The 27,858-nt window shown below is 60.0% G+C and overlaps 3 protein-coding genes and 1 long non-coding RNA gene across 4 annotated transcripts in view; 3 read left to right on the forward strand and 1 right to left on the reverse strand.

The window, feature by feature from the left end:
- The window catches only part of LOC142024882 (E3 ubiquitin-protein ligase TRIM11-like), a 151,801-nt gene that overhangs the window by 61,411 nt on the left and 62,532 nt on the right, over nt 1-27,858 (reverse strand). The window lies entirely within an intron of this gene.
- LOC142024255 (uncharacterized) lies at nt 1,222-9,502 on the forward strand. Its single transcript, XM_075016076.1, has 4 exons — nt 1,222-1,329; nt 2,088-2,385; nt 7,043-7,156; nt 7,441-9,502. Exons 1-4 carry the CDS (start codon nt 1,222-1,224, stop codon nt 9,102-9,104), a joined length of 2,184 nt encoding a protein of 727 aa, XP_074872177.1. The 3' UTR covers nt 9,105-9,502.
- LOC142024579 (E3 ubiquitin-protein ligase TRIM39-like) lies at nt 5,117-27,237 on the forward strand. The gene is made up of 9 exons (XM_075016710.1): nt 5,117-5,197; nt 7,441-7,443; nt 8,064-8,369; nt 16,891-16,975; nt 18,887-19,297; nt 19,728-19,761; nt 19,983-20,193; nt 22,030-22,051; nt 26,639-27,237. Exons 1-9 carry the CDS (start codon nt 5,117-5,119, stop codon nt 27,235-27,237), a joined length of 1,752 nt encoding a protein of 583 aa, XP_074872811.1.
- LOC142025004 (uncharacterized) lies at nt 20,826-22,004 on the forward strand. Its single transcript, XR_012648568.1, has 3 exons — nt 20,826-20,941; nt 21,329-21,351; nt 21,939-22,004. It is a non-coding gene; the product is annotated as an uncharacterized LOC142025004 (long non-coding RNA).

The raw sequence follows: 27,858 nt of genomic DNA on the forward strand, positions 1-27,858 counted from the left end.
TGCAGCCCTCTGCTTTCACCAGCCCTGGAGGCCTGCTGACCTAGAGCAGACCTGCCTCTTACAAACACACGGATTCTTTTCTCTGCAAAAAAAAGAGCAGTCTATGAGCATTTTAAAGGCTAACAAAATAATTTATTAAGGGGTGAGCTTTTCTGGAATAGATCTACATCTTCAGACCATAAGACTCAATATTTAAGGCACAGACAACCAAAAGTAGTCATCAACGTTGACAAATCAGAAAAATCGGAATCAAAGTGGGCACACCAGAAGAGCCGTACGAAGGGGAGAAATCAAGAGTCACATCAAACAAAGTGGCTGTGTCTACACTAGCCGAAAACTTCAAAATGTCCATGCAAATAGCCATTTTGAAGATTACTACTGAGACTCTCTTTAGAATGCGGCGGGGGGGGGGCAGCACTTGGAAATTGCAGCGGCTCGCGCTGCGCAGCTGGTCCAGATGTGGAAATCCCCTTATTTTAATTTTAATTTAATTTTAATGCTGTTGAGTCCGCCCTGTGACCCTGTCTGCAGCTGTGCCTGGCACCCTTATTTCCATGTGTGCTACTGTGGCGTGTAGACGTTCCCTCGCTGCGCCTATTTCGATGTGGTGCTGCGCAACGTCGATGTTGAACATCGACGTTGCCAGCCCTGGAGGACGTGTAGACGTTATTCATCGAAATAGGCTACTTCGATGTCGCCACATCGAAATAGGCTACTTCGATATAGGCTTCACGTGTAGACGTAGCCGTGACGGCGCTATTTCGAAGTAGTGTGCACGTGTAGACACAGCTACTGAGCCGTCTCCCGCTGCGCAGGCGCAGAGCCAGGACAAGGGCAGCCGCCTGGTGCCGAGTGTTTCCCGCACAGCCTGTGAGTGGGAGACGTCTCTACGCCCCACCCGCAGTCCGCCACCGCCACCGCCTCCCCCTTTCGTCACTTCCCCTCTCTCGTCAACTCCCGCCTCCCCCTTGCGTCACTTCCCCTTTCCCAGTCAGTTCCAGCCTGTCGCTCATCTCTCTTGTCTCTATTCCCCGCATGAGGTCCCGCCTCTCCCTGTCATCACTTCCCCTGCCCCCTTCTGCTTCTCCTGGGACGTCACTTCCGAGGAGCCAGTTTCCTGCGGCCGCTCCGCTGGGTACCGCGCTGCCGCCGCCCGGAGTCCCCTGAGCCCCGCCCCCCCACAGGGAGCCGCCGCCGGGTGAGGGGGGGCTCGGCCGGGAAATGACTCCGCCCCCCCCCGTTTGTGTCTCGGACGCTCCGTGCGGGGCCTCCCCCTGGTCCCGGCCGGGCCGCCCCGTTCTCCGGCCCCTCCGCCTCGTCCTGCCGCCCGTGCGGCCCCCCCCCCCCCGGGGAGCCGCGAGCCCCCCCCCCCCCCCGGCAGCGGCGCCTGGTTCGTCTCGTGCTGCGGGCGGCTCGCGGCGCTGGGCCCCGCGGGGAGCAAAGAGGCGCCGCCCCAGCGCCCCGCACTCGCCCCCGCCCGGCTCCGGGGCGCCCGGGGAGGGGAGGGAAGGGGAGCGGAGGCGGCCGGGGGATTGTGACTCGGGGCCGGTTTTCGCTCCTGGCTCCACTCGCCCCTCCAGGCGGAGTCTCTGGGCGGCGCCCGCGGGCTCTGCACCCCGCAGGGACCAGTGGGTGCTGGTGGCTCTGTGCTCGGTTCTCCCCCAGCTCCCTTGTTTTCGCCCCAGGGCCTCTGCACCCCCCTGGTTTTCTTCTCCCTTGTCCCCCTCAGTGATTTGGGGTCCTGAGTCCATTGCACCCCCCCCCCCACAGGGGATCCGAGAGCTCTGGGTGGGCTTGTGTCCACCCCCTCCCGGTTCCCCAGTGGGGCCGGGCGCTCGTCGCACGGTGCCTGTGCTCCCCCGCGGTGCAGTTCAGTGATCCTCATTGTCCCTTCAGCTGCTCCCTTCCTCCGGGCTTGTCCCCGTGGTGTGTCACTAACCATGTGACGTGTCCGTGGGGGACACTCCAGTGCGCAGCAGTGCTGGAGCTCAGGCCGTGTCTGGAGAGAAACGAGGACGGATTTGGGATCTGACTTGTGTGAGGCGGTTCTGTGAGACTCGAGCGTTTCTCCGAATGTGCGTGTGCAGCACGTGTGCCCCAGGGAGCGAGTGTGGGGAGCCGGGGGCACAGAGCAGCTTCCAACCCCGTCTGATATGTCTCCATTGCCCTTTTCCCCTACCAGGTGCAGAGCACCCACGTCTGGCTCCAGAGCAGCCCCAGACCTGAAGAGACAGAGCGAGGACATGGCGGTGGCGGCAGAGCCGGTGACCTTGGAGGAGGTGTCTGTGTGTTTCTCCCAGGAGGAATGGGGGCTGCTGGCCCCGGGGCAGAGAGCCCTCTACAGGGAGGTGATGCAGGAGAATTACCAGACCGTGCGCTGGCTGGGTGAGGAGCCCTGTCCCCGGGGATGTCAGAGGCTGTGTGGGCTCCACAGCTGCTGGGTTGGGTTTGGTTCGGTTCAGGGTCCCTCCCTGCCCCTGTCCCCAGTGTCAGGAGTATCAGCCTCAGGAATTACTGACTCCCCTGTGAGAGACTGTTCCCTCCACGGCCCCTCCCAGGGGAAGCAGGTTGAGGGACACGGCAGTGGTGCTGCTCTTCCCACAGCCCAGGTCTCCATGTGCTTCCCACCATCTGCCTTGTCTGGACGTGTGAGTGGAGCGGCCCAGGCAGGAACGGCGGGTACCAGAGCTGTGGGGCTGGGGCCGGCTGCTCTTCATGCCTGCAGGGCACCCCTGGGAACAGCGTACTGCACCGCTGCTAGCACCTACCATTTAGGGGAAGTTCTTGAACAATCAAACACAAACTCCCAGACAGACGCACCAGCTCTCCCATGTACAGTAGATTGCTTTCTCGGGAGTGACTGGTGGGTACCAGACACAGGACAAACCGGTTATGAGTAACGTGTGCCCCAGTTTGGATGCAATGTCACTCCCCGTAGGTCTCATAACACCCGTCATCCAGCGTCCTCCGCGTGCATTGATATTGGGGGTTTTGAAGATGGTTGTGAGGTGCCCAGCTAGGTCATGTGACATCTGGTGGGGCCAAACCTGGGCAGTGAGTAGGAAAACTGTGAAGGCAAAAGTGCAGCTAGAAGCTCAGGAGGAGGTTGTGGGGGAGGCGGAGACGGGGGCTGTAACTAACACCCTCCAGCCGCACTTCTGCCAGTCTCCTTCGCGCACCGAGGGAAACACGCCGCATGCGGCTGGAAAGTGAATCAGCAACAAGCCGGTGATGCAGGAGGAAAGTGGTAAACCACACAGAGAAGCTGCTGCTGGCAGAGTAGAACTGAGGCAGTTGAGGGGGACCCCAGCTGCAACAACAGCCACATCCCGCAGAGAGCAGCACAGCCAAACACCGCCATGGCTGGCTGCAGGAGCAGCAGCTCTTGTGAGTTGCTGCTAGGGCCCACCCAGCCGCAGGCAGGCAGGGGTCGCAGAGCAGGAGCCTGGGCAGAATCTGAAGCAGCCGACCTGGGACTCGCCTCGCTGCTCAGACAACTTCCTCTGCCTCCTGCTGGTTCAAGTAGCTCATCAGAGCCAAAGAGCCGGAGGAACCAGGCCCCAGCCAGGAGCTTTGTGGACAGAGCCCTTGGGGAGCCAGAGCTCTGCCAGAGCCTTCCTCTCCAAGTTCCAGTGATCTGCCCTGTGGCAGCTGCAGTCTGAGCCCTGCCTGGGGCCTCGGTTTTGGCCCTGCCAGCCCTCACAGAGCTCACGTTTTGAGTCCTGCAGAAACACAGAGAAGTCCTCTGGCACCTTGTAGACTAACAGATTTTCTGGAGCATCAGCTTTTGTGGGCAAAGGCCCAATTCACCAGATGCACGACATGGAAATTCCAGAGACCAGTAGAAATAAACAGGCACAAGAAAAGGAGGGAGTCCCACTCAAGAAGAAGGCTGGAGCCAATGAGAGCAATTCAGTCATGGAGCATGTGGCCCATTTCCAGCAGCTGATGTGGCGGTGTGAACAGCCAGAGCAGAGAAACTGCTTTTCTACTTGGCCAGCCATTGCTGGTCTGTGTTCAATCCTAAATAGATGGGGTCACATTTGCAAATGAACTGCAGCTCTGCAGTTGCTCTTTGAGGTCTGCTTTTGACATTTTTGCGTTGCAGGATGGCTACTTTTAAATCTGCTCCTGAGCATCCCAGGAGGTTTTGTATGTTACTGTTCCTGATATCTGATTTGCATCCATTTATCCTTTTATAAGGAGACTGTCCAGTTTAGATGTGCAGGCGAATAAGCTCTGCTGGTTAATATAAAATTAGAATATAAGTGGAGATACACATCTCCTAGATCTGGAAGGGACCTCAGGAGGTCATCTAGTCCAGTCCCCTGCCCTCTTCGCAGGACCAAGCACCGTCCCTGACATCTATTTGCCCCAGTTGCTCAATGGCCTCGTCAAGGATTGAACTCACAACCCTGGGTTAAACCCGGGTTAACCCTGGGTTAAGCAGGTGTGGTGGTGTCATTGGTGGGTAGAGATGGCACGGAGGTTTGTGGAACGGTGTGGTTTGTGATTTACAGTGTTGTGGTCTATAGTTGCTGGTGAGGATTTGTTTCAGGTTGGTGGGCTGGCTGTAGGCGAGGACAGGCCCTGCCTCCCAAGGTCTGTGAGAGTGAAGGATCATTGTCCAGGATGGGTTGTAGGTCACAGATGGTGCATTGGAGAGGCTTTAGTTGGGGGCTGCAGCTGATGGCCAGTGGTGTTCTGTTGTTTTCTTTGCTGGGCCTGTCTTGTAGCAGGTGGCTTCTGGGTACACGTCTGGCTCTGTCAATCTGTTTCTTCACTTCTTAAGGTGGGTATTGTAGTTTCGGGAGAGCCTGGTAAAGGTCTTGAAGGTGTTTGTCTCTGTCTGAGGGATTGGAGCAAACGTGGTTGTACCTTTAGTGCTTGGCTGTAAACAGTGGATCGTGTGGTGTGCCCGGGATGGAAGCTGGAGGCATGGAGGTCGCATAGCGGTCCTGGGGTTTCTGGTATAGGGTTGTGTTTATCTGACCATCACTTATGTGCACAGGAGTGTCCAGGAAGTGGATCTCTTGTGTGGATCGTTCCAGGCTGAGGTTGATGGTGGTGTGGAAACTGTTGAAATCACAGTGAACTCTTGAAGAGCCTCTTTCTCATGGGTCCAGATGATGATGTCGTCAATGTTGCTCAAGTGGAGGAGGGCGCCAGGGGTGGAGACCTGAGGAAGTTGTTCCAGGTCAGCCATAAACATGTTGGCACAGTGTGGGGCCACGCGGGTGCCCATTGCAGTGCCGTGGATTTGAACTTATAAACTGTCCTCAAATCTGAAGTACTTGTGAGTGAGGACAAAGTCACAAAGCTCCACCACCACTTGTGCTGTGGCATCATCAGGGAAACTGTTCCGAACAGCTTGAAGTCCATCTTCACGTGGCTTTTTTGTGTAAGAGACCTCGACATCCATGGTGACCAGGATGGTGTTTTCAGGAAGATCACCAGTGCATAGCAGTTTCCTGAGGAAGTCGGTGGTGTTTCAGAGATAGCTTGGAGTGCTGGTAACATACGGTTTGAGTCGAGAGTCCCCACAGCTGGACAAGGCTGCAATGAGAGTGCCAATGTCTGAGCTGATGGTGCCTCCAGAATCTCTAGATTTACGGGTCTTGGGGCTCTGGGGGTGTGTCTGTGCAGATCTGTTCCTGCGCTTTTGTCAGGAGTGTCTTGAGCAGACGGTGCAGTTTCTGTGTGTGCTGCTCAGTGGGATCAGAGGACAGTAGCCTGTAGAAGGTGGTATTGGAGAGCTGCCTGGGAGTCTCCTTTTCATGGTCTGACCTATTCATGATGACAACAGCAGCTCCTTTGTCAGCCTCTTGGATGACAACGCCAGAGCTGTTTCTGAGGCTGTGGGTGACATTGCATTCCGCACGGCTGAGGTCCTGGGACAAGCGATGTCGCTTTGCCACAATTTCTGCCTGCGCACAGAAGCGGAAGCGCTCTAGGTATAGATCCAGTCTGTCGTTTTGATTGCCAGGAAGGATTCCATGCAGAATTCTTCTTCTTCTACTCTAGGTGTGACGGTGCCTGCAGGGCTGTTCAGAGTCTTGTTGAAAGTGCTTCTGGAAAGTATTCCTGGCAAAATTGGGGTGAGGTTCCAGATCCCCACAGAACTGTGTCATGTTTGTGGGGGTGGTGGGGCACAAAGAGAGTCCCCGAGATAGGACAGACTCCTCTGCCAGGCTGTGTGTGTGGTTGGATAGATTGACAATGTTGCCGGGTGAGTTACGGGTACCACTACTGTGGCCCCATGCGACAAGTCAGAGGTGAGAGAGTTTACAGTCCTGTAGAGAAGAGCAGTGGGGGTTGTGACTCTCCTGTCTCCTTTCAGTAAAGTCCAGCCACCTGGGCGTTTGTGTGGGAGGCTGTTTTTTAGAAGAGGCTCCAGACTTGAGACCTCCTTGTGATGTTTCCCTGTTTGCTGCACAGGAAGCTGAACAGGTGGTTCCTCAGGTCTCTGGGAGTGTGTGACCAATCTCTCGACACAGTCCCTGCAGTGTGTCGGTTGCAGTGAGTGTTTCACCTTCAGCCCGTTGGGTGGGACGTCCATCCATTTGCACTTGGCGAGGAAGATGGTGTCTGTATCTGTGCAGGTTTTTTCATGGGTTTGATGGGTTCCCGCTCCACGTGGCTAAATTCGGGGCCTGCCTGGTGCCAGGCCTTGGGCATAGCTGTGTTAGTTTTATCCACAAAAACAACACCAAATCGAGTGACTTGTTTGAGCTGAGTGGTCCTGTCCTGCCCTGGGATGGTGAGGGTGGAACAGGTCAAGAGGGAGGCTGAGTTGTACCCTAGAGAGTGCAGCAGAGCACTGGGCTCCCCCAGCAATGAGCTGGGCCATTCCCGAGGCAGGGGTGAGGCACCTGTACCCCAGGTGAGTGTGACATGGGATCTTGTACCATCCAGAGCCCGGCCTGTGCCAGGTAGGGAAGGAGCCTCTCTGGGTGGGCGGCTCAGATCCTGGGGCTGGAAGAAGTAATGGCCTGGACCTTCCTGAACAAGATCAGCACTTGGTTAATTGCTCCCCAAGCAGGATTTCCAGCTCCCAAAGCTGATGTGATCTCCTGGGTGGAGCGAGGGGAGGCGCTGGGGGTCCCAGATCTCCAGGGCGCTGGGAAAGGGGAGATCGTCAGCGACCCCCACACAGGTGAGCAGTGAGCTCAAGAGACTCAGAAACCGATTTCTGTGTCCTCCTAGATGTCACTTGGGCCTTTTCATCCAGACTGAATGACCCTTCAGCCTGTCATCAGCCTTAGCCAGAGGGAGGGGGCAGGGCTGGAGTCCCTCCTCTGGGGAAGGGTTGTGAGGACGGAGGAGCAACTCAGCTCATGTTATTTCAATCTTTCTATCAGCTGTTGGCTGCGTTCACCCTTTTCTGTTCCCTTTCAGCTCAGCTCAGAGTGACACTGTCTGGTTCTCTCTGTGTCCCAGCAGGTGAGGTGATGCTGCTCACGAATGACGAGGAGAATCTTCAGCTGGAAGAACCAGAGCAAGTGGCCTCCTGTGGGATGTTCCTGGGAAGCTCTGAAGGTCGTGTTTCTCAGAGTCCTGAGCACAGAGAGACCTGTGAGAGTCAGTGTAGCCCAGAAAGGCAGCAGGGAAACCAGGCAGGGGAGGGGCAGGATAACTCCAGCCATGGAAGCAGAGGTGTTAAAAACACTAAAGAGAGCGAACAACAGAAAACCTGTGGGAAAAGCTTCAGTCTTAACAGTCATTGTACCATCCGCACAGGAGAGAAGCCCAATATCTGCCCTGACTGCGGGAGAAGCTTCCAGCTGTGCTCAGGTCTTATTGATCATCAGAGAACCCACACTGCAGAGAAACCCTTCCACTGCTCCGACTATGGGAAAAGCTTCTCATGCTCCTCAAGTCTTAAAAGTCATTGCAGAATCCACACAGGAGACACACCTTATAAGTGCTCTGACTGTGGGAAAACGTTCAGACAGAGGTCAAACCTTGTTACACACAGGAGAACCCACACAGGAGAGAAACCCTTCCACTGCTCTGAGTGTGGGAAAAGCTTTCGGCGAAACTCACACCTTCTCACTCATCAGGTAATTCACAGTGGAGAGAAACCCTATCACTGCACTGTCTGTGGGAAAAGCTTCAGAAGGAGTGAAAACCTCATTAAACATCAGAGTATTCACAGAGAGGATAAACCCTTCAATTGCTCTGAGTGTGGGAGATGGTTCAGTGACATTTCCGGCCTTGATAAACATATGAGAATCCACACCCAGGGAAAACCCTTTCTCTGCTCTGACTGCGGGAAAAGCTTCAGTCAACGCTCATATCTGGTTGATCATCAGAAAACCCACACCGGGGACAAACCCTTTCGCTGCTCTGACTGTGGCAAAAGCTTCGTGCGGCTTTCAAAACTTAAAAGTCATTGCACAATCCACACAGGAGAGACACCCTATAGCTGCCCTGACTGTGGGAAAAGGTTCACACATAGGTCAAGCCTTGTTACGCATAGGAGAAGCCACACAGGAGAGAAACCCTTCAACTGCTCTGAGTGTGGGAAAAGCTTCTCATGCTCCTCAAGTCTTAGAAGTCATTGCAGAATCCACAGGGGAGAGAGACCTTATAGCTGCCCTGACTGCGGGAGAAGTTTCCAACTGCGCTCAGGTCTTATTGATCATCAGAGAACCCACACTGGAGAGAGACCCTTCCACTGCTCTGAGTGTGGGAAATGCTTCTCATGCAACTCAACTCTTAGAAGTCACTACAGAATCCACACAGGAGAGAGACCTTATAGCTGCCCTGACTGTGGGAAAAGGTTCAGACAGAGGTCAAGCCTTGTTACTCATAGGAGAAGCCACACAAGAGAGAGAGCCTTCAACTGCTCTGAGTGTGGGAAAAGCTTTTGTCAGCGCTCCAATCTTATTCGTCATCAGAGAACCCACACTGGAGAGAAACCCTTTGACTGCACTTACTGCAAGAAAAGCTTCAGTTGGCATTCCCTCCTTGTTGTACATCAGAGAACCCACACAGGAGTGAAACCCTTCACCTGCTCCAAGTGTGGGAAAAGCTTTTGTCAGCGCTCCAGTCTTGTTCGTCATCAGAGAACCCATGTTGGAGAGAAATCTTTCAGCTGATCTGACTGTGGGAAAAGCTTTTGTCACGACTAAAATCTAACAGATCAGAGGAACCTTCCAGCTGTTTTGTCTGTCCGGGAACACTCGCCCATTGTCAATCATCAGAGAGTTCACACAAGAGAATAACCCACAGACTGCACTCATGTGCGTAACCTTCCATGGCTACTTGGATGTGATTGATCATCAGAGAATTCACACAGGAGAGAAATCTGGTAACTCTCTCTTTTTTGCTATTTTTGAAGCTAGGCCACTGGGCAAAAAGTCAGTGAGAACCCCATGAACTACCACACGGCTTCTCATTCCTCAAGGGTGTGGTGTTATGGAGCCATTCAAGTAACTAAAATAAAGTCGACTTGTTCCCTATGTTAACCCATGAACCTTTATAAAAGAACTAGACACACTGGAGTTTGTTCAGGACCTGAACTTGATTAATTTTTGGTGTCTCTCTTTCTAATTAAATAAACTGAAAATGCTTCACTTGAGTTGTTGCTCTTGGGTGTGTCTGGAGAAGAGGGGTCAGTGCATGGGGACTCTGGGGAGAAACCATTGTCCAAGCCCCCTTTCACCGCAGCAGCTTTGGGCCCAGGTGAGAAGCACCTCTGCTTGGCTGCTGCAGCTCCAGCAGGTACACTCGGGGAGCGGTGTATGTCCCTCGCCTGGGGCAGGGCCAGGGTCAGGGTCATTGGTCCTCTGCACTGCCCAGCCAGAGAGGAATGCAGCAAATGTGCACTTTCTCCTCGCTCCCTGATGTGGGGGAACAGCCAACCATGTCCCTGTATGAACTTAGGGGGGAGGGAGCTGCAGCTGTCCCCAAGGGCACCTGGGGGTGGGATGCTCATGGCTGGGATAGTCCTGGGTGGGGGAGAGGGGTTATCCCCAGCCAACCCCTTTCTCATGTGGTGGTCGTCTCTTTTCTGTGTGGCCCCTGAGAAGCCATCCCGGTGCAGCCCATCCATTCCCTGGCACACCCACACCCCAGCCTGGCTCTAAGTTACAAGAAGAGAAAGCTGCAGACCAGAGTGGGTGGTCCTGGTTCTTACCATTTAGGAGTTCTCGACCAATGGACAAGCCCAGACCCAGACAGACAGACAGACATTCCCTCAGAGACTCTAGAGCTGATCCCCATGGGAACAGATGGAATTAAAAAGGCACCTGGGCAAGTAAAACGATGCAAAACTTCCTGTACAAATGAGATGAGCAAACGTTGCTGGTTCCTCTGCCTCTGTCTGTGCAGTGTTTGTCGTCGCCTTTGCGCCCCGGGCACGGCAGCGGCAGTGATCATTGCTCTGTTCCTTCCTCTCTTTGCTTTGGCAACACTCACTGTTGTCAATGTCGGCTGACGTGCAGATGTGCTGACGTGGTCGCTGCCTGGGGGAGTCCCCTAAACCGAGCAACACAGCGTAGGAGCCCTGCCCTGAGCAGTCAGCAAGGCCCAGCTGCCTTTTAGCAGGGCTGAGCAGAACAGCCAGTGCACCGGTGGTTTGCCCTGGCACAGGTGCGGTAACAGACACACAACCAAAGCAGTGTGGGCTGGGAGAGGGGAGGGGCTACTTCTCTCAGGGTGGGGGAGGGGGATGCAGGCCCACCCACTCCACTGCTCCCCAGCCCGGGGCCCTAACAGCAGCTCCTGCCAGGAACCAGTGAGTTTTCGCCCAAGCAATCAGCTCCACCCCCAGGCTGTGGGGCTCCCCAGCCCCAGCCAGGGACCCGGGGGCTGGCTCGTATGGGTGGGGAAGTCCACTCACACAGTGAACAGTGGTAAGTGTGTCCCCCTCATGTTAGTGAGTACTGGTAAGTGAAGCACCTGTTAAACGAGGGGTGAGTGTTAGTGCCACTTGCTGGGTGTGTCTGACAATCAGATGCAGATATTCTCGTGCTGTGAATTTGAGCACTAGGGTGACCGGATGCAGAGCTCCAGCTGTGCCCTGGCTGGTGCGGAATGAAGAAATAATCCCTTCCCTGGCTCCGCTGGCAGTGCCCCGCCCAGCGTCATCCCACACGCCCTGAGCCTTCTTGCTGCACATGCAGCTCTCAGCCGTTGTGATCCCCAGGGCCTTTTCTGCAGCCCTCTCCCTTAGCCAGGCGGTCCCCAGCCAGTGGTGATGGGCTGGACGAACCCCAGGGAAGTGCGGGATTCTGCACTCGCCCTTGTTCAGCTGCTTCATATTGAAAGAAGCTGAAGAGCAGCACAGAGTGAAGTGAGAGCGGTGCCACAGTCACACAGGAAGCCTGGTGCTGAGCCAGAAACTGACCTCAGCTCTCATTCAAACAGCCACCCGGGGTCACAGGGAATGAAGAGAACAGGGCAACTTCCTGCTACCCGTTCCCTGCAGTCCAAGCTTCTGGCTGGTGGGGGTTTAGGGACAGCCAGAGCAAGAGGTTGTGTCCTGGCCAGCTTGGCTAATAGCCATCGCTGCTCCTATCCTCCTCAATGAGCTACTGAGCCCTTCTTTGAAGCCAGTTACACCTGTGGCTCTCACGCCATCCTGTGGCAGCAGACGCCTAGATTGGGTGAGAGAGGATTTCACTGTTGGTTTTTTTAAGTCCTCCGGGTGTCGCAGTCCAACGACCTCCCTCTTGAGTTTCTTTGTTTCTACTCCATGCAGCTGACACACTGGTTTTCATCCGCCAACGCTTCTGCAGAAAGAGATGTTAGTTTTTTAAGGTCCTAGACTACAATCTATGGAGCTGCACATCTCGCAGAGCCAGAAGGGACCTCAGGATGTCGCTGAGTCCAGTCCCTAACAATCCCTGACGGGCTTTTTTTAAGTTATTTGCCCCACGTCTCCAAATGGCCCCTCAAGAACTGGGTTCACAACTCTGGTTGTAGCAGGCCGATGCTCAAACCACTGAGCTCTCCCCACGCTGGGCTCTGCCTTGCTGCTTCCTTTTGTTCGCCAATGTGTGCGTTCTCCTTAGTGCACATCTCTGAAAAGGGGCCCAGAACTCCAGCCACTGCTACCTCTGCCACCACCAAAATGCCGGGCCCTGGAGCACCTGCCTTCTTTGCCACCCCTGTCTGTGGGGCTGCCCCCGAGCAAAACCAGGAGAGGGATTAAAGGCGCTGGGTGGTCCTGGCTTGTTCTGAAAATCACCTTTCAGCTGCTGAGCTTTTATGTTCACCATGGGGCATTTCTGCTCTTTTCATTAAAATTCCACTTGCTAGTTGGGGGCTCCTGTGGAGGAGGTTCCAGCAGTACCTGGTGGGGGGGGTGGCAGGCTGGGGATTTTTGGGGAGCCAGGTGGGGTGGGTGCTGGGAGCAGGCTGGGCTGGAGGGTGCAGGGGGTCAGCTGTGGGCCAAGGAAATGTTGGGAGTGGGCCAAAGGGTGCAGGGGAAGCTGTGGCGCGTGACTGGAGGTGCCTGGCTGCAGGGCTGTGGGCGTCCTGCCACGCGGCCGGAGCTGCTTTGCAGCAGACAGCCACACCTGCCCTGACACACAGCAGGAGCCGCTTTGCCGTGTGCAGCTGGAGGTACTGGTGGCTCTGGTGGAGGAGGTGGCAGCGCTTCCAGGCTGCAGCAGCAGTAAGTCCTTAACTTACCGGGGGAGTTAGGGGTCTATGGGCAGGGGGGTGTTGGGAGCAGGCTGGGCGAGGGGGTGCTGCAGGCAGGGCGGGGAGCTCAGCGACGGGAGCGAGTGGTGGTGTGGATGATCAAGCCGGCCTGACCCGCCCTGCCATTTGCTGTGTGTTATCTCTTCTTGCTCACATGGTCGTCCGTGAGCCCACAGCAGCGGCAGCGCCAGCAGCCCACAGGCACCAGGCGGGCAGTGTGGACCCCCCGAATGTGATGGTGGATGTGTTGACTAGGCAGCTTCTGCCCCCTCATTCTGCAGGAGATGAGGGTCTGGGATACTTGGGTCTCCCCATTGGGCTAATCCAAATGGCGTCTGAACCACCATTTGGTCACCGGCGTCCAAGGGGCCCTGACTCCTTATGTCCCCCCGGGGCAGATACCCCTGTGAGAACCTTCCCCACCGCCTTGTGGGCAGGATCGGGAGAGCCAAAGGCTACGGGAGCAAACTCAGCCAGCAAGTGCGGAGTGGAGCCCCTAAGGCGGGTAGCAGGGAGGATTCGTCAAACCTGATTTCCGCATCTCCTTACAGTCACCTCAGTTCCAAACGTACTGACGTCTGTCCTTCCTTTGCATCCGACTGGGGCGACCCCGAGGGGCACGGTGCCCTTGGGCAGCGCACTTGCCCCAAACACTAGCCCAGGCCATGTGGCGTGTTGGAGGGTGCCAGCTGGAGAGGACTCTCCATCCTTGCTGGCAGCCTGGGTGCAGGGGCGGGGGGCGGGGGTAGACCAAAAACCAAAGTAGCTGTAACTGATTGCGGAAGCCATCTTGTATAGACGCCATTTCACAGCCCTTCCTCCCGCGCGCACAGGAGCCGGTCCTTTCCTTGACCTGTTTGGGAACGGCGGGAGGATGCGCTCTATGGAATGCGATAATGGGCTGTTTGGAGTTGGGGGTCCAGCTCCCCGGTACCTGTTTCTCTTTGCTGATACCAGTTTCTCTTTGGAAAGTGATTTACGCTGCTCTAACTGCCTCTGACACTGGGCGTTGTTTGCGTGAGGGGATAAAATACCAGAGTTCGCTGCACCAAGCAGCCTTGCTGGGCCTGGTTTTACTCCTGTCCAGTTTGGCTCATCTGTTGCCTTATTGAGTTCAGTAAAGCTGAACGTTCGCCACCTACACAGAGACGTCTTGTGCTTCAGCAATCTGGAGGTTCCACCGAGATCCCAACGCACCACTTGCCCGGACAAGGGGGCCAGCACCCGACCTCCAAGCCTCTGAAGAGCGCTCAATAAAAGGTAAGGGGGATACCTGTTACAAAATCTCCCCGCAGGGGCTTGGGACTGGAGTGCCGGCGGCCGTCAGGGTAAGGGGGAGCTACGGGTTCCACCTTTGTGGAGCAGCTAACGTTCTGTGTGTGTCTGTGTCTGTCTTTCTCTATTAGGCCTGTGTTGTATGTCTCTGTTCCCAAAGGGCACACCGGTGTCTCTAGTGAGGCAGCCATGCGCTGGGCCCTCTGTGTTCAGACACTAAAAGCTGGCGTGGTGCCACGACTCTCTTTCGACACATGGATCTGTGGGAAGCTTTGTTGCCTCCCTCTGTTTCTGTTCTGAAGTAAGACTAACCATTAATGATATCCTTAAGCCCGGGCAGACTTAACTCCCGCCAGGCGTCCTGCTGGGCTGCAGCGGGTGCTGGGAACATCCCCCCTCCTCCCCGTGAGCCAGGGGGGCTTTCGTCCAGTGCCTCACACTCTGTAACCAGGTGAGCTTCGGTTCGGTGCCTTGCAGGGAGAGATCTTGTGAGCCAGGTGAAATTTGGTTCACTGCCTCACACCCTATGAGCCAGGAGAACTTCCATTCGGTGCCTCACAGGGAGAAAATCAATGCTGGGGACAGGTCAGACTCCAGGAATTCCGGTACCCGCTAAGGGCCGTCCAGCTGTTTTTATGTACACTCACATAAATGGGGAAATTACTTGCAAGTTTCGAGACAAAAGGAATCTTTATACCTGGGACAATCCCAAACTGCAGTTCCCTCCATTAGGTACCACTGATAGGGATAAAATCCTCCATTTACGAGGTGCTCCTGAGGGTCGTAGAGCGAAAACTCCCGATCAACAATGGTCTGTGTCAGGGATTTTTATCCCTTGGGCATTATCGTCCCTGTGGGCCAGGGGGAACAAGCCTTTGGCCATTAAACATCAATGCAGGTACAGGCAGAATCTAAAGATACAGAGGCTGCCGTTTAGCAGCCCCCTGCAACGGTCACTCTGTGTCAGTTGGTTTCCCCGGTAACCTGAACTCAAACACCTCATGCGCCAGGTTCAAAATCCCGGCCTCTGATTGGGCGCAGGTGGGGAGTTTCTAGTAACTTCCATGGCCTGGAGGACCTGGTTGAAAACCACAGGTACAGAACTCTCGTATGATAATCATGTCATACATATTCATGAGACTGCTCTATAAATTCAGGAGCCACCCACCATTCTGTGGCCCTGGGAGCTAGCTATCATAATCGCTGCTGCTGCACAGGGGAGCATCGGTTGCCATGGCAACGTCTGCTGACCCTTAGGCCAGCTCGGGAAGAGAGCAAAGAGGAGCTGAAATCACTGAGGCAGCTGCCCTTTAGGGGGCACCGCCTAGAGCTGAAATCACTGTCAGCCGTTGTTCAAGCGCCTCCCCAAGCCCCAGCACCGCGCTCGCATCTAGGAGCGGCAAGTGGGCCTTCAGGCGTACTCACCGGGTGGCGAACTGGCCCGTGGCTTCTGCCGCGGGTACTGCGTACCCGGTGAGGAAACCGGAGGCCCTGCAACGTCATCTCATCGATGCCGCTGCTACGGCCACGTCATCGCCTGGCAGTGCCTACCTGGACCATCTCATCTGCGGTAATACCACCTCCGCCGTTCTAACTAACCTATCTGACCACCGACCACTTCATTACTAGATGTTATAAACACCGGACTTGACCGTTCACTTAAATATGATTACTGGACTTGACCACTAACTCTAGATAAAGACTACCGACGTGTCACCTTTCATTTAACTGTGTAGAGGCCGGGCCTTAAGGCCCAGGCCAGACTTTCCCATGTAACATAAATGTAAATACCAAGGTGATGTTAAGTATGTTAGTACTGTTAGTATTAGGATAGATAATTAGTATAGCTAATTAACATATACCCTATCCTACTCCTATTGTTTGGATCCGCAAGCTATCGCAGTACCGGGTGGGAAGTAGCACCCCCACCCTGACTCCCTTCAGAGATAGGCTGGTCACCACCGGGAACTGCGGGCACCAGCCGCGGTAGCCTGAGAATCTAAACATCCATTTCCATTTACCTGCTCTCTTTAATTAATGTGTATTTGTATAGAGGGGTATCGTATAAAAGGTTAAAGTCTAGTTAATATAGTATAGTATAATACAATATAAATGAACATAAGTTTTATTGATAGTTATACTTAATAAACATAGTAAGTTTGTTTCCCCTAACGTCCCCTAACTCAAATTCTTCCATTCACTTTTGTTCTCTTCATCTCGCCTAACATCGCAGGCGGGATGGCGGCTCGGTCTGGCCGGGTCCTCGGACCCCTTTGGCGGGGTGGGGTCTCGCCTTCTGGTCGGCTACCCAGGGCCGGCTGGGAGCTGCCCAGAGCGGGCGGGGAGGCACCTCTCTCTCTCACACCCCCACCCATCCCTTGTTGCTTTCTTGTCTCTACTCATCCTTCTCTATTCCCTGCCCAACCTGACCCCCACATACCAAACCCAGCTGGCAGGTGGCCACTCTCACCCTCTCCTCCCCCAACCAAACCTTGTGTCCACATTATAAGCAAACAATGAGGAGCACAGAGACACTGGGTGGGTCACTCCCAGCTGTTTATTGCTACGAACTCTTCTGCCTCATTTCCCGAACACGCCCGCAGTGACACAGAGCAGCCACGTTTTCCAAACCGGGACGCGACACCCACGCGCGACGCCGGGAAATGGGCGGGTGGTGCTGCACAGACCAGGCAAACGCTCCTGGGGACGGGAGTGAAGAACCCACGTGGATAATCCCATTTCTCAGACACGCCGGGCGGGTGCGTGTAAAACCCGGTGAAATGGGAATGAGACGAGCGCTGGGGTTGCACCCGGCGCTGCTGGAGTAGAACAACTGCTCCGTTTTGTGCCCCCGCGCGTCACACGCAGATGTTGCAGGGCAGGAACTGGGACAGGAGCGACTCCCCCGCCCGGCGCCGTCTGGTGCCCCCGGGGCGCTGTCCTGCTATTGGCCGCTAGTCCAGCCAATCCCGCTCTGCCATAAACCGCCAGTCCGGCCAATCCCGCTCCGCCATAGGCCGCCTGTCCAACCAATCCTGCTCAGGTATAGGTCGGCCGGCGCCCAGCCCGCTCCGAAACAGTCCGCTCGTCCAGATTGGCTTCCTTGTGCCATTGGCTGCCAGACAAGCCAATCCCGATCCGTCATGGGCCTGCACGGCCCAGCCTGCCCCGCCATTGGCCGTTTCCCAGAAGAGCCCGCCTCCTGCCCACGCTCCCTGTGTACAACAGGAGCGGGCACGTGGGTCCATTTCATTTTCCTTCTGTTCAGCTCTCAGCGCGGTAGCGGGTCAGTCTGTGTCCTCGAGAGCAACAGGCAGCGCTGGGGAGCCACAGACTGACACACATTGTGGGGCAGGAGCGTTCGTGGCAAAGACCCGCTTCGTCAGATGCATGAGTAGGGGAAGATTCAGAGGAGGATTTAAAGGGGGGCCCAGTACAAGGAAGGGGCAGAGCTGACAAGCATCCTTCCGCTAATGGGTCATTTCCACCCTGACTGAATAGACCTTGTCAGCTCTGGCACCCCCTTTAACTGGGACCCCCCTTTAAATCCTCCTCTGAACCCCCCACCCCCCACTCATGCATCTGCCGAAGCGGGTCTTTGCCCACCAAAGCTCATGCTCCAAATTGTCTGTTAGCCTGTGAGGTGCCCCAGTGCTGTGCTTGTTGTCTTCTATTCAACAGCACAAACTGGGCCCACAAGCGGAGCCGACCCGGGGGCCGGGCGGGAATCGCACACACGGAAATCCCGGCAACGCCGCGGCCGGACAAGCCCCACACAAGCGCCGAGCTGGGAAAAGAAATGACTAGAAATCACAGGAGTCCCGGAGCTCCCACCCCCCAAAACCTGTCCTGAGCCCGGCCCCGCCCACAGCCTGTGTCCCACCCAGAGCTCTCACAGCCCCGCCCCGCAACCTGTCCCGAGCCTGGGCTCGCGGCGCCAGCAAAAGGGGCTCGTCCAGGAACTGAGCAGCAACTGAGAAAGAGGCGGACTCTTGTGTTTTATGGCCAATAGAGAGACAGGTTAGGGTCTTTTGGCCAATGAGAAAACGGGATTGGCTCGCTGTAGCCAATGGGCGTGAGGATTGCCTGGATTGACACTCCATGACAGAGACGGGATCAGAGCAGGCGACCAATGGCAGGAAAGGTAGAGTCAACTGGTTAAAGCCGGAAGGGGATTGGTTCTCTTCACGACCAATGGCGGATCGTGGAGCCAGGTTGACGGCCAATGGGGGAGCGGGGCGGGGCAATTCGAAGGCGCGCGGGACTGGGCTGCAGCACAGGACGCTGGTTGTGGTGAGGCGCTGCCGCAGCGCTGGGGGTGTGGGGGGTAGGTTGGGCCCCGGGCCGGGCCGGGCTCGCGCTGGGTGGGGGATGGGCTGGAAGGGGTCATTGACCGCCCGAGGCGCTGCCGACGGACTCGCCGGGCGGGGGGCGCGCGAGGGGCTGTGGTGAGAGGGGAGACAAACACCCTTCCCCCCTCCCAGCGGGTGCGCCCCGGGCCCCGCGCGGCGCTGGAGCCCGAGGCCGGGGGCGGAGCTCAGTGTCTGGTTCCCGCCTCTCCCGGGGGGCGGGGCCGGGGCCGGGGGGTTTGTTCCCGACCCCGCGGGGCGGTGGGTGTGAGCAGAGCCCGGCGCTGCCCCTCCCCCCACGTGCCCCGGGGGCAGCAGCGGCACCAGGTCCGGCCCCGACCCCGTCCGCCCTTCCCGCCCCCCCCACCGGCCACAGCCCCGAGCCGGGACCTGCTGGGGCCGCGAGGAGCCGCCACTGCCCCAGCCCGGCCCAGACTCTGCCCGTGGCCGGGGGGAGGGGCCGGAGTTAACCCTTCGCTCGCCCTGGCCCCGGGGCTGGGGGTTATTCTATTCCCACCGCTCCGCACAGGGCCTGGCGGGAGCAGCAGGAGGAGAAGCCCCCGAGCTGCGGCCAAACACGCTCCGGGTGTGACACTGAACTGCAGCGGCTGCTGCCCGCGTGCGCCGGGGCCATGGCTGCGGGGACCTGGCCAGGAGCTTCCGGGAAGAAGCGACTTGTCCCGTCTGCCTGGAGTATTTCACAGAGCCGGTGTCGATTGAGTGCGGACACAGCTTCTGCCGGGCCTGTATCAGCCAGTGCTGGGGGGAGTCGGAGCCCAACTTCTCCTGCCCCCAGTGCAGAGAAACCACCCGGCAGAGAAACCTGCAGCCCAACCGGCAGCTGGGGAACCTGGTGGAGTCAGTGAAACGCCTGCGGGCCCCGGCGGGACCGGAGCCCGAGGGGCAGCGAGTGTGTGAGAGGCACCAGGAGGCTCTGAAACTCTTCTGCCAGGAGGATCAAAGCCCCATCTGCGTGGTGTGCGACAGGTCCAGGACTCACCGCGCTCACATGAGCTGTGTCTACACATGCCCCAAACTTCGAAATGGCCATGCAAATGGCCATTTCGAAGTTTACTAATGAAGCACTGAAATGCATATTCAGCGCTTCATTAGCATGCGGGCGGCAGCCGCGCTTCGAGATTGATGCTCCTTGCCGCCGCGCGGCGCGTCCAAACGGGGCTCCTTTTCGAAAGGACGCCGCCTACTTCGAAGTCCCCTTATTCCAATGAGCTCATGGGAATAAGGGGACTTCGAAGTAGGCAGGGCCCTTTCGAAAAGGAGCCCCGTCTGGACGCGACGCGCGGCGTCAAGGAGCGTCAATTTCGAAGTGCGGCTGCCGCCCGCATGCTAATGAAGCGCTGAATATGCATTTCAGCGCTTCATTAGTAAACTTCGAAATGGCCATTTGCATGGCCATTTCGAAGTTTGGGGCACGTGTAGACATAGCCATGGTGGTGCCCGTGGAGGAGGCTGCCCAGGAGTAGAGGGTAGGGAACGGGTCCCTGCTGGGCTGGGTGTCACAGGGGCAGCTTCTCTGTAATGACAGTGCCTCCTGCGTGGGTCTCACTGGCCCTGGGGTGGAGCCACAGACTTGTCTGACAATAGGACCCAGCCACCTGCAGCCCCTGGTGCTTGAGTGAAACTGGGCCAGGCCCAGCAGTGCTGCGGGGGGGATACCCTGGAGCTGGGGTCTCTTCTCAGGGGGCTGGAAAATGGGAAGCTGCCCCCCAGCCCCACTCTGCTCCGTGACACTGTTTTCGCTGGACACAAACCAATGGCCCCAAACCAGCCCCAGAGCCACTGTCTGTGTTTGCAGGAGCAACTCCTGAGCCACCTGCAGCGCCTGCGGGAGCAGAGAAAGGAGCTCGTGGGCCTGAAATCCGCCTGGGCCGAGGAGAGCGAGAGGCTGTGGGTAGGTGCACGGCCCTGCCCGGGTGCTTTGCACAGGGGCAGTGACAGCACCAGGGGGTGTCTGCACTGGTTGGCGTCTGCGACACTCAAAGGTTAAAGTGTTTCCAGGGCCGATTCAGGGAGCGAGCTCAGTGTCCCAGTAACCAGTGTGGAGCAGCCCCTGCTCCCAGCCCCCTGGTGTAAATCAGGAGTGACCCCCGGCAGTCAGTAGTCAGAGTCAGACTGCTCAGGCCCCTAATGGAAATTCCCACTGGAGACAGTGAGGGCAGCGCAGGGGGTGGGAGCAGCCTCTGGCTCTGCCGCTCAAGCTCTGGGGGCCGGTGGAGAGGCTGGTGACGCTGCTGGAGGTGCTCAGCTGTGGCCGAGTGGGGCTGAGACAGGGGGAGCTCTGGGCTGGGCCCAGGGCTGGAGTATCGGACCCTCCAATGAGGCCAGTGGCCGGTTTGGGCTGAATGAAAAGCCCTGTGCAGCGCAGAACAGCCCCTGTCCCATGTCCTTCTCTCCCCGTGGCCGCCCGGCCCCTCTGCGCACCCCAGTGGCAGACCGCCGTGGAGAGGCAGCTGGTGGCGTGGGAGTTCCTGGGTGAGCGAGAGCGCCTCCTGCTGGCCCGGCTGGGAGAGCTGGCCCCGGAGATGGGGCGGAGGGAGGAGGAAAATGCCACCCGGCTAGGGGAGGAAATTTCCCAGCTCAGCGCCCTGATCACGGAGCTGGAGGGGATGTGTTAGCAGCCAGCGCTGGAATTGCTGCAGGTGAGACGGTGCTGGACGCGCCCAGTGCCGGGAGGGGACGGCCCCTGGGGCTCCTGGGGGAACTCAGCGCAGTGACCGCGGCCCAGGGTGGCTGCAGGGCTGGGGGCTCAGGGCTGCGGAGAGACGGGAGTTGGGGCTGCGGGGGCCGGGGGGAAGCAGGTGACATGTCCCAGCTCCAAGCCCAGGGCTCAGTGCAGAGGCCCGGCCGCGCTGCAGAGCAGCTGGTGTGACAGGGCTCTGCTCACCCCGGCACAGCCCCTTAGCGCCCCCACTCCCTGGGGAGCCGCCTGTGGGGCTGAGGCCGTGGGAGCAGCGTGAGCTGTGTGGGGCAGGGCCAGGCTGGGCCGTGGGCACTGACTCTCTGCTCTGTCTCCCCATCCCCTCTAGGGTGTCAGAAGCTCTGTGAACAGGTAAGTCTGGCTCCATCTGCCCCCACCCCCGTCATGCTGGGACGAGGCTCAGAAACCAGGCTGAGGCCCAGCCCCCCACCAGGGACTGTCTCCCCCTCTGGGTCCCTCCCCCTCCTTCCCTGTAGCCCTGGGGCTGCTGCCACCGTGGGTGTGTGACCCACCCTGGGGAGGGAGCTGCCCCAGGGCTCTAGGCTGGGAACCCTCCCTGGGGCCTGGCTGGCTCAGGAAATCAGAAATGGGGCTGGGGCCTGTCACCCCGAGGGCCCAGCTAGGACGTGGCCCCAGCTCTGTCATGGCCCAAAGCCTGTCCCAGGTGAGGGGCCTGTGGGAAGAGCTGAGTGGCCCAGCCAGGTGTGAGGGGAACTGGGGCTGGGGCTGGCCCTGCCTGCACTGGATTTTCTCTCTGAGGGTCAAGCCCCAGGCTGGGCCCCGGCAGGTGGTGCAGGCACTAAATTCCCCGGGCAGCAGAGGTCCCGGCCCCCTTAGCTCTGCCTGTGCCCAGCCCCCACCCGCTGCCCTGTCCGGCGTTGGGGGCAGGAGCTGAGGGCCGAGGAGGAGGAGGAACAACCCCACTGGTGTCTCTGCAGGGCCGAGAAGGCGACATCTCCCCGTCCGGCGCCCAAGTGCCCTGAGCTGGAGCAGAGAATCCGGGATTTCGCTGGGGAGCCCCGTCTGCAGGAGGCCGTGACGGGATTCCTGGGTGAGGGGCGCTGCTGCTGGGGGTTTCTTTCCCCCTGGGTCTGGGCAGGGGCAGAGGCTCCCCCATGGCAATCGGGGACGGCAGGAAGTGGCAGTTCCTTCGTTTGGGTTCACGTCAGTGGCTGAGAGCTCCCCGTGGATCAGAGCTGCGATCAGAGCCCCTGGTGTCCCAGCTCCCCAAGCTGCTCGGAGCAGAGCTGGCGTGGAGAGAGGGAGCTGAGGAGAGAATTGCTAATCCCATATGTGTGCGCCCGGTCGCCTCCCGCTCTGTCCCCAGACAGGCGCGTGCCGGGGCTGATGCTCTCGGCTCCATCGGTCGCTCACAACTCTTGTGTATTTCACTCACTCTGACTTGCGGCTCGATGCTCCGGGTCTGGAACTGGGCCTGGAATTGTGGGCTGGGAGCTGGGGGCGAATGTGGGGCCGCGTGGCTGGGCTGTGAGTGGGTCCGTGCTGGGGGGAGGTGCCCAGCGAGGGAGCTGGGAATTGACTTTCTGGGGGGATTTGTGCAGGTGGGTTAAACCTGGTCACATCGGCCTCCAGAGAAACGCAGCCCAGCGCGCGTGGGACGGTCAGGCTGGAGTCCCGGAGAAACCCCAGTGACCCCTCCTGGGGAGGGCTGGGGCTGTGAGCCCAGGGATGCTGCTCGGAGCAGAAAGGCAGGTGTCCCGTACAGACAGGGATGGCCGAGAACAGGGGTGTGGAGGGAAGGTGCCTCCCCTGTGGCCGCCCCCTCCTGCTGCGCCAGGAGAGACTCTCCCTCCATCCCGCCTGCGCCGGCCGGGGGGCAGTGACACTGGAGTTCTTCTGGGCACCGCTGAGAGGGGCAAATGAGAGCGAATTGCTGCAAACAGGGCGACATCCAGCCCCAGGCCGAGGGCCCTGCACTACACAGCACCAGCCCAGTCACACAGAGCAGGGCTGGCGGAAGAGACGGCTGTCCTATGGGTCTGGGGCCCAGCCTTGGACTGGACGGGTCATTCGTCCTTCGGGCCCAAGCTGAGGATACACGAGGGCTCTGTGCGCGGCTGGGAGCCGAAACGCCTCTGAGGAGCTGGTCCCTTGTCCTGAGTCCCAGGCCCCTCTCGCCGTGTGGGACAGAGCTGTGACTTCCAGCCCCAGGGGCCCTGACCCAGGCCAGTGACGGGTTTTTCTCTTTCCTTGCAGAGTCGCTGGCTGCAGAGAGAGGTGAGGATCCCGGGGCTGGGCTGGGGCGTGTGCCGGGATCTGCCCGGGGCCCGGCCGGGGAACGGGGGACAGACCGGCCGAGGGGAGTCGCAGGCTGCAGAACTGCTCTGTTGGGGGGCGGCGCAGAGCCGGGTGCTGCGGGGAGGGGCCGTGTACGGCCCTGCTCCGGGGGCTCTGCGGTGGGAATTCTCACCTCTCCCTCTGCCGGTCGTTGCAGGACTCGGACGAGCCCGAGGATTTGCAGGTAACTGACGTTCACCCTGTGTGGGTGACTCCAGCTCCCTCCCTGCAGCCCCTCCTGGCCCCACGCCCAGGGCCCCACACCTGGGAGACGGCAGAGCTGGTGGGGGAGGGGATACCCCCAGTGGGGGAGGAGGAGCAAAACCAGACCCGCAGGGGGCACCCCAGGGAGGGGCTGAGAGCTGCCCCATGAGCCCAGCCCAGCCCCAGGGCAAAGAGCCGCCTCCTCCCTGTGCCCCGACCCCTCTGCCCTGCTGGAGGGAGGGGCCAGGAGTTAGTGGGTGAGCCGGGTCCCAGGCTGGGCCCAGACTCCCGTATTTCCCTCTGCCAGCGCCTGAGCTCAGTCCAGCTCCCGTCGGTTCCTGCCCTGCGTGGAGCTGAACCCGCTGAGCCCCGTCCCCACCGAGCTGGGAGTCACCCAGGGCTTCCACCAGGGTCTCCGCCGCCGTGTGAGCGCCACTGACCGGAGCCCAGGGCAGCTTTCCTGGGGCTCTCAGCAGTGACCCCGGCTCTGCAGGGACCCGCCTCCCCCCGTCTGTCTGCAGAGGGGGAGCCGCCCTGGGCCTGGCGATGGAGAAGGGCCGGGGGCTCCCAGCCGCTGCTGCCGTGGCCGTGGCAGAGCCCCGGGGGCCGCTCAGCTCCGCACCGCGCCGGGCTGGGGGCGGGTCGCCAGTGTCCGGCTGGGGCCAAGGCTCCTGGTTTCCCACCAGGGTTTGTGTGCGGCCCGTGGCAGAGAGTCTCGGCGCCCATGTGACACTCGGGCACTGGGGGGGTGGGGGGAGCTGCAGCTCCGGCTGGGCGCTGGCGCCTGGGGTGGGGGTCAGCAAAGCGTGTGGGGAGGGGCTGGGAATGAGCAGCTGGAGCCCCATCCCTGCAGGGCTGTTAGTGCTGGGGCCTGAACCCCACAGCCAGAGTCTGCCACTGCTGCCGGCCCTTCTGCTCGCCCCCGACTGCACCCCCAGCCTTGTGCCTCTCGCCCCCGTCGCCCAGAACCGCCTCCTCCCTCTTCCCCTCCCCCCACAGAGACCACAGCTGCCCTCTGCCCCCCAGAACTGCCTCTTCCCCCTCCCCCTCCCCCTCTGCCCCCCAGAACCGCCTCCTTCCTCTCCCCCTCCCCCCACAGAGACCACAGCTCCCCTCTGAACTGCCTCCTCCCTCTCCCCCTCCCTCCACAGAGACCACAGCTCCCGTCTGCCCCCCCGAACTCCCTCCTCCCTCTCTCCCTCCCCCTCTGCCCCCCAGAACCGCCTCCTCCCTCTCCCCCTCCCCCCACAGAGACCACAGCTGCCCTCTGCCCCCCAGAACTGCCTCTTCCCCCTCCCCCTCTGCCCCCTGAACTGCCTCCTCCCCCTCCCCCTCCCCCCACAGAGACCACAGCTCCCCTCTGCCCCCCAGAACCGCCTCCTCCCCCTTCCCCTCCCCCCACAGAGACCACAGCTCCCCTCCCCCTCTGCCCCCCAGAACCGCCTCCCCAATCTCCGCTTCCCCCCGGAGAGACCCCAGCTCCCCTCTGCCCCCCAGAACTGCCTCCTCCCTCTCCCCCTCCCCCCACAGAGACTACAGCTCCCCTCTGCCCCCAGAACTGCCTCCTCCCTCTCCCCCTCCCCCCACAGAGACTACAGCTCCCCTCTGCCCCCAGAACTGCCTCCTCCCTCTCCCTCTCCCCCTCCCCCCACAGAGACCACAGCTCCCCTCCCCCTCTGCCCCCCAGAACTGCCTTTCCTCTCCCCCTCCCCCCACAGAGACCACAGCTCCTCTGCCCCCCGTGCCATCCTATTCCTCTTCCCACCCCCCACCACTGCTGCCTGCCCCTCCCCTCACCCCCCCTTCTGCTCCCTGACCTTTAGTTCTCCCCATACCCTCCCCTCATCTCCTGCCTCCCTGACACCTGCACCCCCTCCCCTCTGGTCCCTTGGTGCCAGCCCCTCTGTTCACCGCTCCTCTGCCCCCTGAGCCCCCTCTCAGCCATTGTCCCTTCTGCCCCCTGGTGCCGGCCCTTCCCTCTGTCTGCCCCGTGTCTCGTCCCTTGTCCCTTTTGTGTCCCCGACGTGGGCCCTTCCCTCCCCCATCTCTGCCCCCTGGTGCCCATGTCCCTCCCCCCTCTGCCCTCCTTGCAGATGACCCTCTGCCCCACCCCCCATCCCTCCTGCTCACTCCCCCTCCCCCACACCTCCCTATTCCTGGCACCCGCCCCTCCCCTCACTGCCCTATTGTGTCCTGAGATCTCCCCCTCTCTTCCCCCTTCCCCTGGTACCTGCCTCCCTGCTCACCCCCTTTGTCTCCTTCCCCTGCCCCCTCCTTTCCCCTGGAGCCGCCTCCTCCCCCTGCCCCTGTTCACCTCCTGTGTGCTGGGGTGTCGCCCCTCCCCCTCCTGCTCTGTGCCCCAGAGGCCAGCTCGACTCCTGCCCTCCCCTTGTCCCTGGGCCACCGCCCCAGCCCAGCCCCTCACTCCTGTCTGTGGGCCTGGAGCTGCCCCCACTCCTGCCCCTTAATTGCCCCAGCGCTGCCCCTCCCATCGCCCTGTTCTGCCCCCACCCCCTGCTCCTCCCCTCCCCCCTGCTGCCCCCGGCACCCCCCTCCTCCTTCCTTCCTCCCCCACTGGGGCTGCCCTGCCCCGGCCGGTCCCTCGGCCCCCGGGTGCCTGCCTCACTCTGTGCCCTGGGGCTGCCCATTCCCTGCCCCCCATGGTGCTGGCACCTGCCCCACCCCTCAGCCCCCCACCCAGCACCCGTCCCTCCCCTTGGTCCCCTGCCCCATGGGAGCTCCCCATCGCCTCACAGCCCTCAGCCCCGCCCCTTGCTGCCCCTTCCGTCACCCTCTGCAGCCCCCGGTACCCCCCTTCATCCCTCCCAGGGCTTATGGGGTCTGCTCCTCTGCCCCCCATTGCCCTCATTGCGCCCCTCCCCCCTCACCTGCCCCTCCCCCTTCACACCTCCCCATCACCTGCCCCTTCTCTCTCCTCTCCAGCTGTGAGCCTGGCCCCTCCCCCGCCCTCCCTGACACCTTCTCCCCCCTCCCCCCTCAGCGTCTCCTCCCAGGCAGAGGGGCCCTGACGCCCCTCAGACAACACCCCCCAGAGCGATCACTGGGGCGCAGGTTCATTTCCCTCTGACCCCAGGGACCAGCCCTGCCCCCGCACTGACTCTGTGACTCTCCCCAGTGGACGTCACTCTGGATCCAGACACGGCTCATCCCCAACTCGTCCTGTCTGAGGATCGGAAACGTGTGAGATGCGGAGATGCCCGCCAGGACCTGCCCCACAATGCTGAGAGATTTGATCCTTGTCCCTGTGTGCTGGGCGCGGAGCGGCTCACGGGCGGGAGGTGTTACTGGGAGGTGGAGGTGGGAGACACGAGTGAGTGGTACCTGGGGGTGTGCAGGGGATCTGTGCGCAGGAAGGGGAAGGTGAGACTGTCACCTGAGGATGGATACTGGGCCGTGTGGCTGAGGGATGGGGAATACTCGGCCCTCACCTGCCCCCCGACCCCCCTCCCCGTGAGCGCCAGGCCCGGCCGGGTGGGGGTTTTCCTGGACTACGAGGCGGGCGAGGTCTCATTTTACAATGTGACTGACAGGTCCCATCTCTTCACTTTCACCCGCACCTTCTCCCGGCCCCTCCACCCTTATTTCAGTCCCGGTCCCAACCCTGGGGGCACAAACGCGGCTCCCCTGACAATCTGCCCCCTCCCAGCGCAGCCGCAGGGAATCTCTGTCCCTGGCAGTGACCCCGCGGCACAGACTGACCCCTCCCAGCACTGACCAGCCCCCAGCCCTGCTCCCATGGGGACGTCTAAGGGGCATCGCCCGCCTGCCCCACCCCCGTCAGTGCCCAGGCCTGTGAGCTGGGAGGGGGAGGGCAGGAAGGGGCTGGGGGAGCAGCTGCAGGCTGTGGGGGGCAGGGCAGTGTGGGTCGGGTGGGGGCAGGGCCGGGTCGATGCTGAGGGTGGGGTGAGGAGGGGGCTGCAGTGGGGGGACTGGAGGACCCCAGTGAGGGGAGAGGCCCATTGGGGGGCCCGGGGACCTGGCACATTTCCTGCCCTGGGGAGTCTCTGCCCACGGAGGGGGAGCAGCGGCCCCAGGGGCAGCGCTGGGCAGGGGAGAGGGCCGGGGCCCTGCTGTACGTGCGGCCGCTCTGCGCTGCAGCCTCAGCTGGGGGGGCTGGGGAAGGGGCTCAGCAGCTGGGCCAGCCGGGGGGGTGCGAGCCCAGCCCCAGGGCGTGAGCGGGGCCCAGCCGGGCCGTGCAGAACCCACTGGCTCCTCCCGTGCGTTTGCCCCTCCCGTGCGCGGTGACAAAGGGCCCCAGCGCCGGGCGAGGCGGGTGGGAAATACTGACACACACCGAGTGCCTGGTGCTGCCCAGGGCAGTTTGCTGCCCTCGGA

This window comes from Carettochelys insculpta, chromosome 22, assembly GCF_033958435.1.
Source record: "Carettochelys insculpta isolate YL-2023 chromosome 22, ASM3395843v1, whole genome shotgun sequence".
NCBI lineage: Eukaryota > Metazoa > Chordata > Testudines > Carettochelyidae > Carettochelys > Carettochelys insculpta.

Excerpts from the sequence above, each read along its gene's own strand:
- LOC142024255 (XM_075016076.1), top strand. The coding sequence starts at position 1,222 with ATGACTCCGCCCCCCCCCGTTTGTGTCTCGGACGCTCCGTGCGGGGCC. Across the intron at positions 2,386-7,042 it reads CCAGACCGTGCGCTGGCTGG|GATTTCCAGCTCCCAAAGCT; the intron begins GTGAGGAGCCCT and ends CTCCCCAAGCAG. Across the intron at positions 7,157-7,440 it reads CGTCAGCGACCCCCACACAG|CAGGTGAGGTGATGCTGCTC; the intron begins GTGAGCAGTGAG and ends TCTGTGTCCCAG.
- LOC142024579 (XM_075016710.1), top strand. The coding sequence starts at position 5,117 with ATGGGTCCAGATGATGATGTCGTCAATGTTGCTCAAGTGGAGGAGGGC. Across the intron at positions 19,762-19,982 it reads GTGGAGGAGGCTGCCCAGGA|GGGGCTGGAAAATGGGAAGC; the intron begins GTAGAGGGTAGG and ends GTCTCTTCTCAG. Across the intron at positions 22,052-26,638 it reads GGCCGTGACGGGATTCCTGG|TGGACGTCACTCTGGATCCA; the intron begins GTGAGGGGCGCT and ends GACTCTCCCCAG.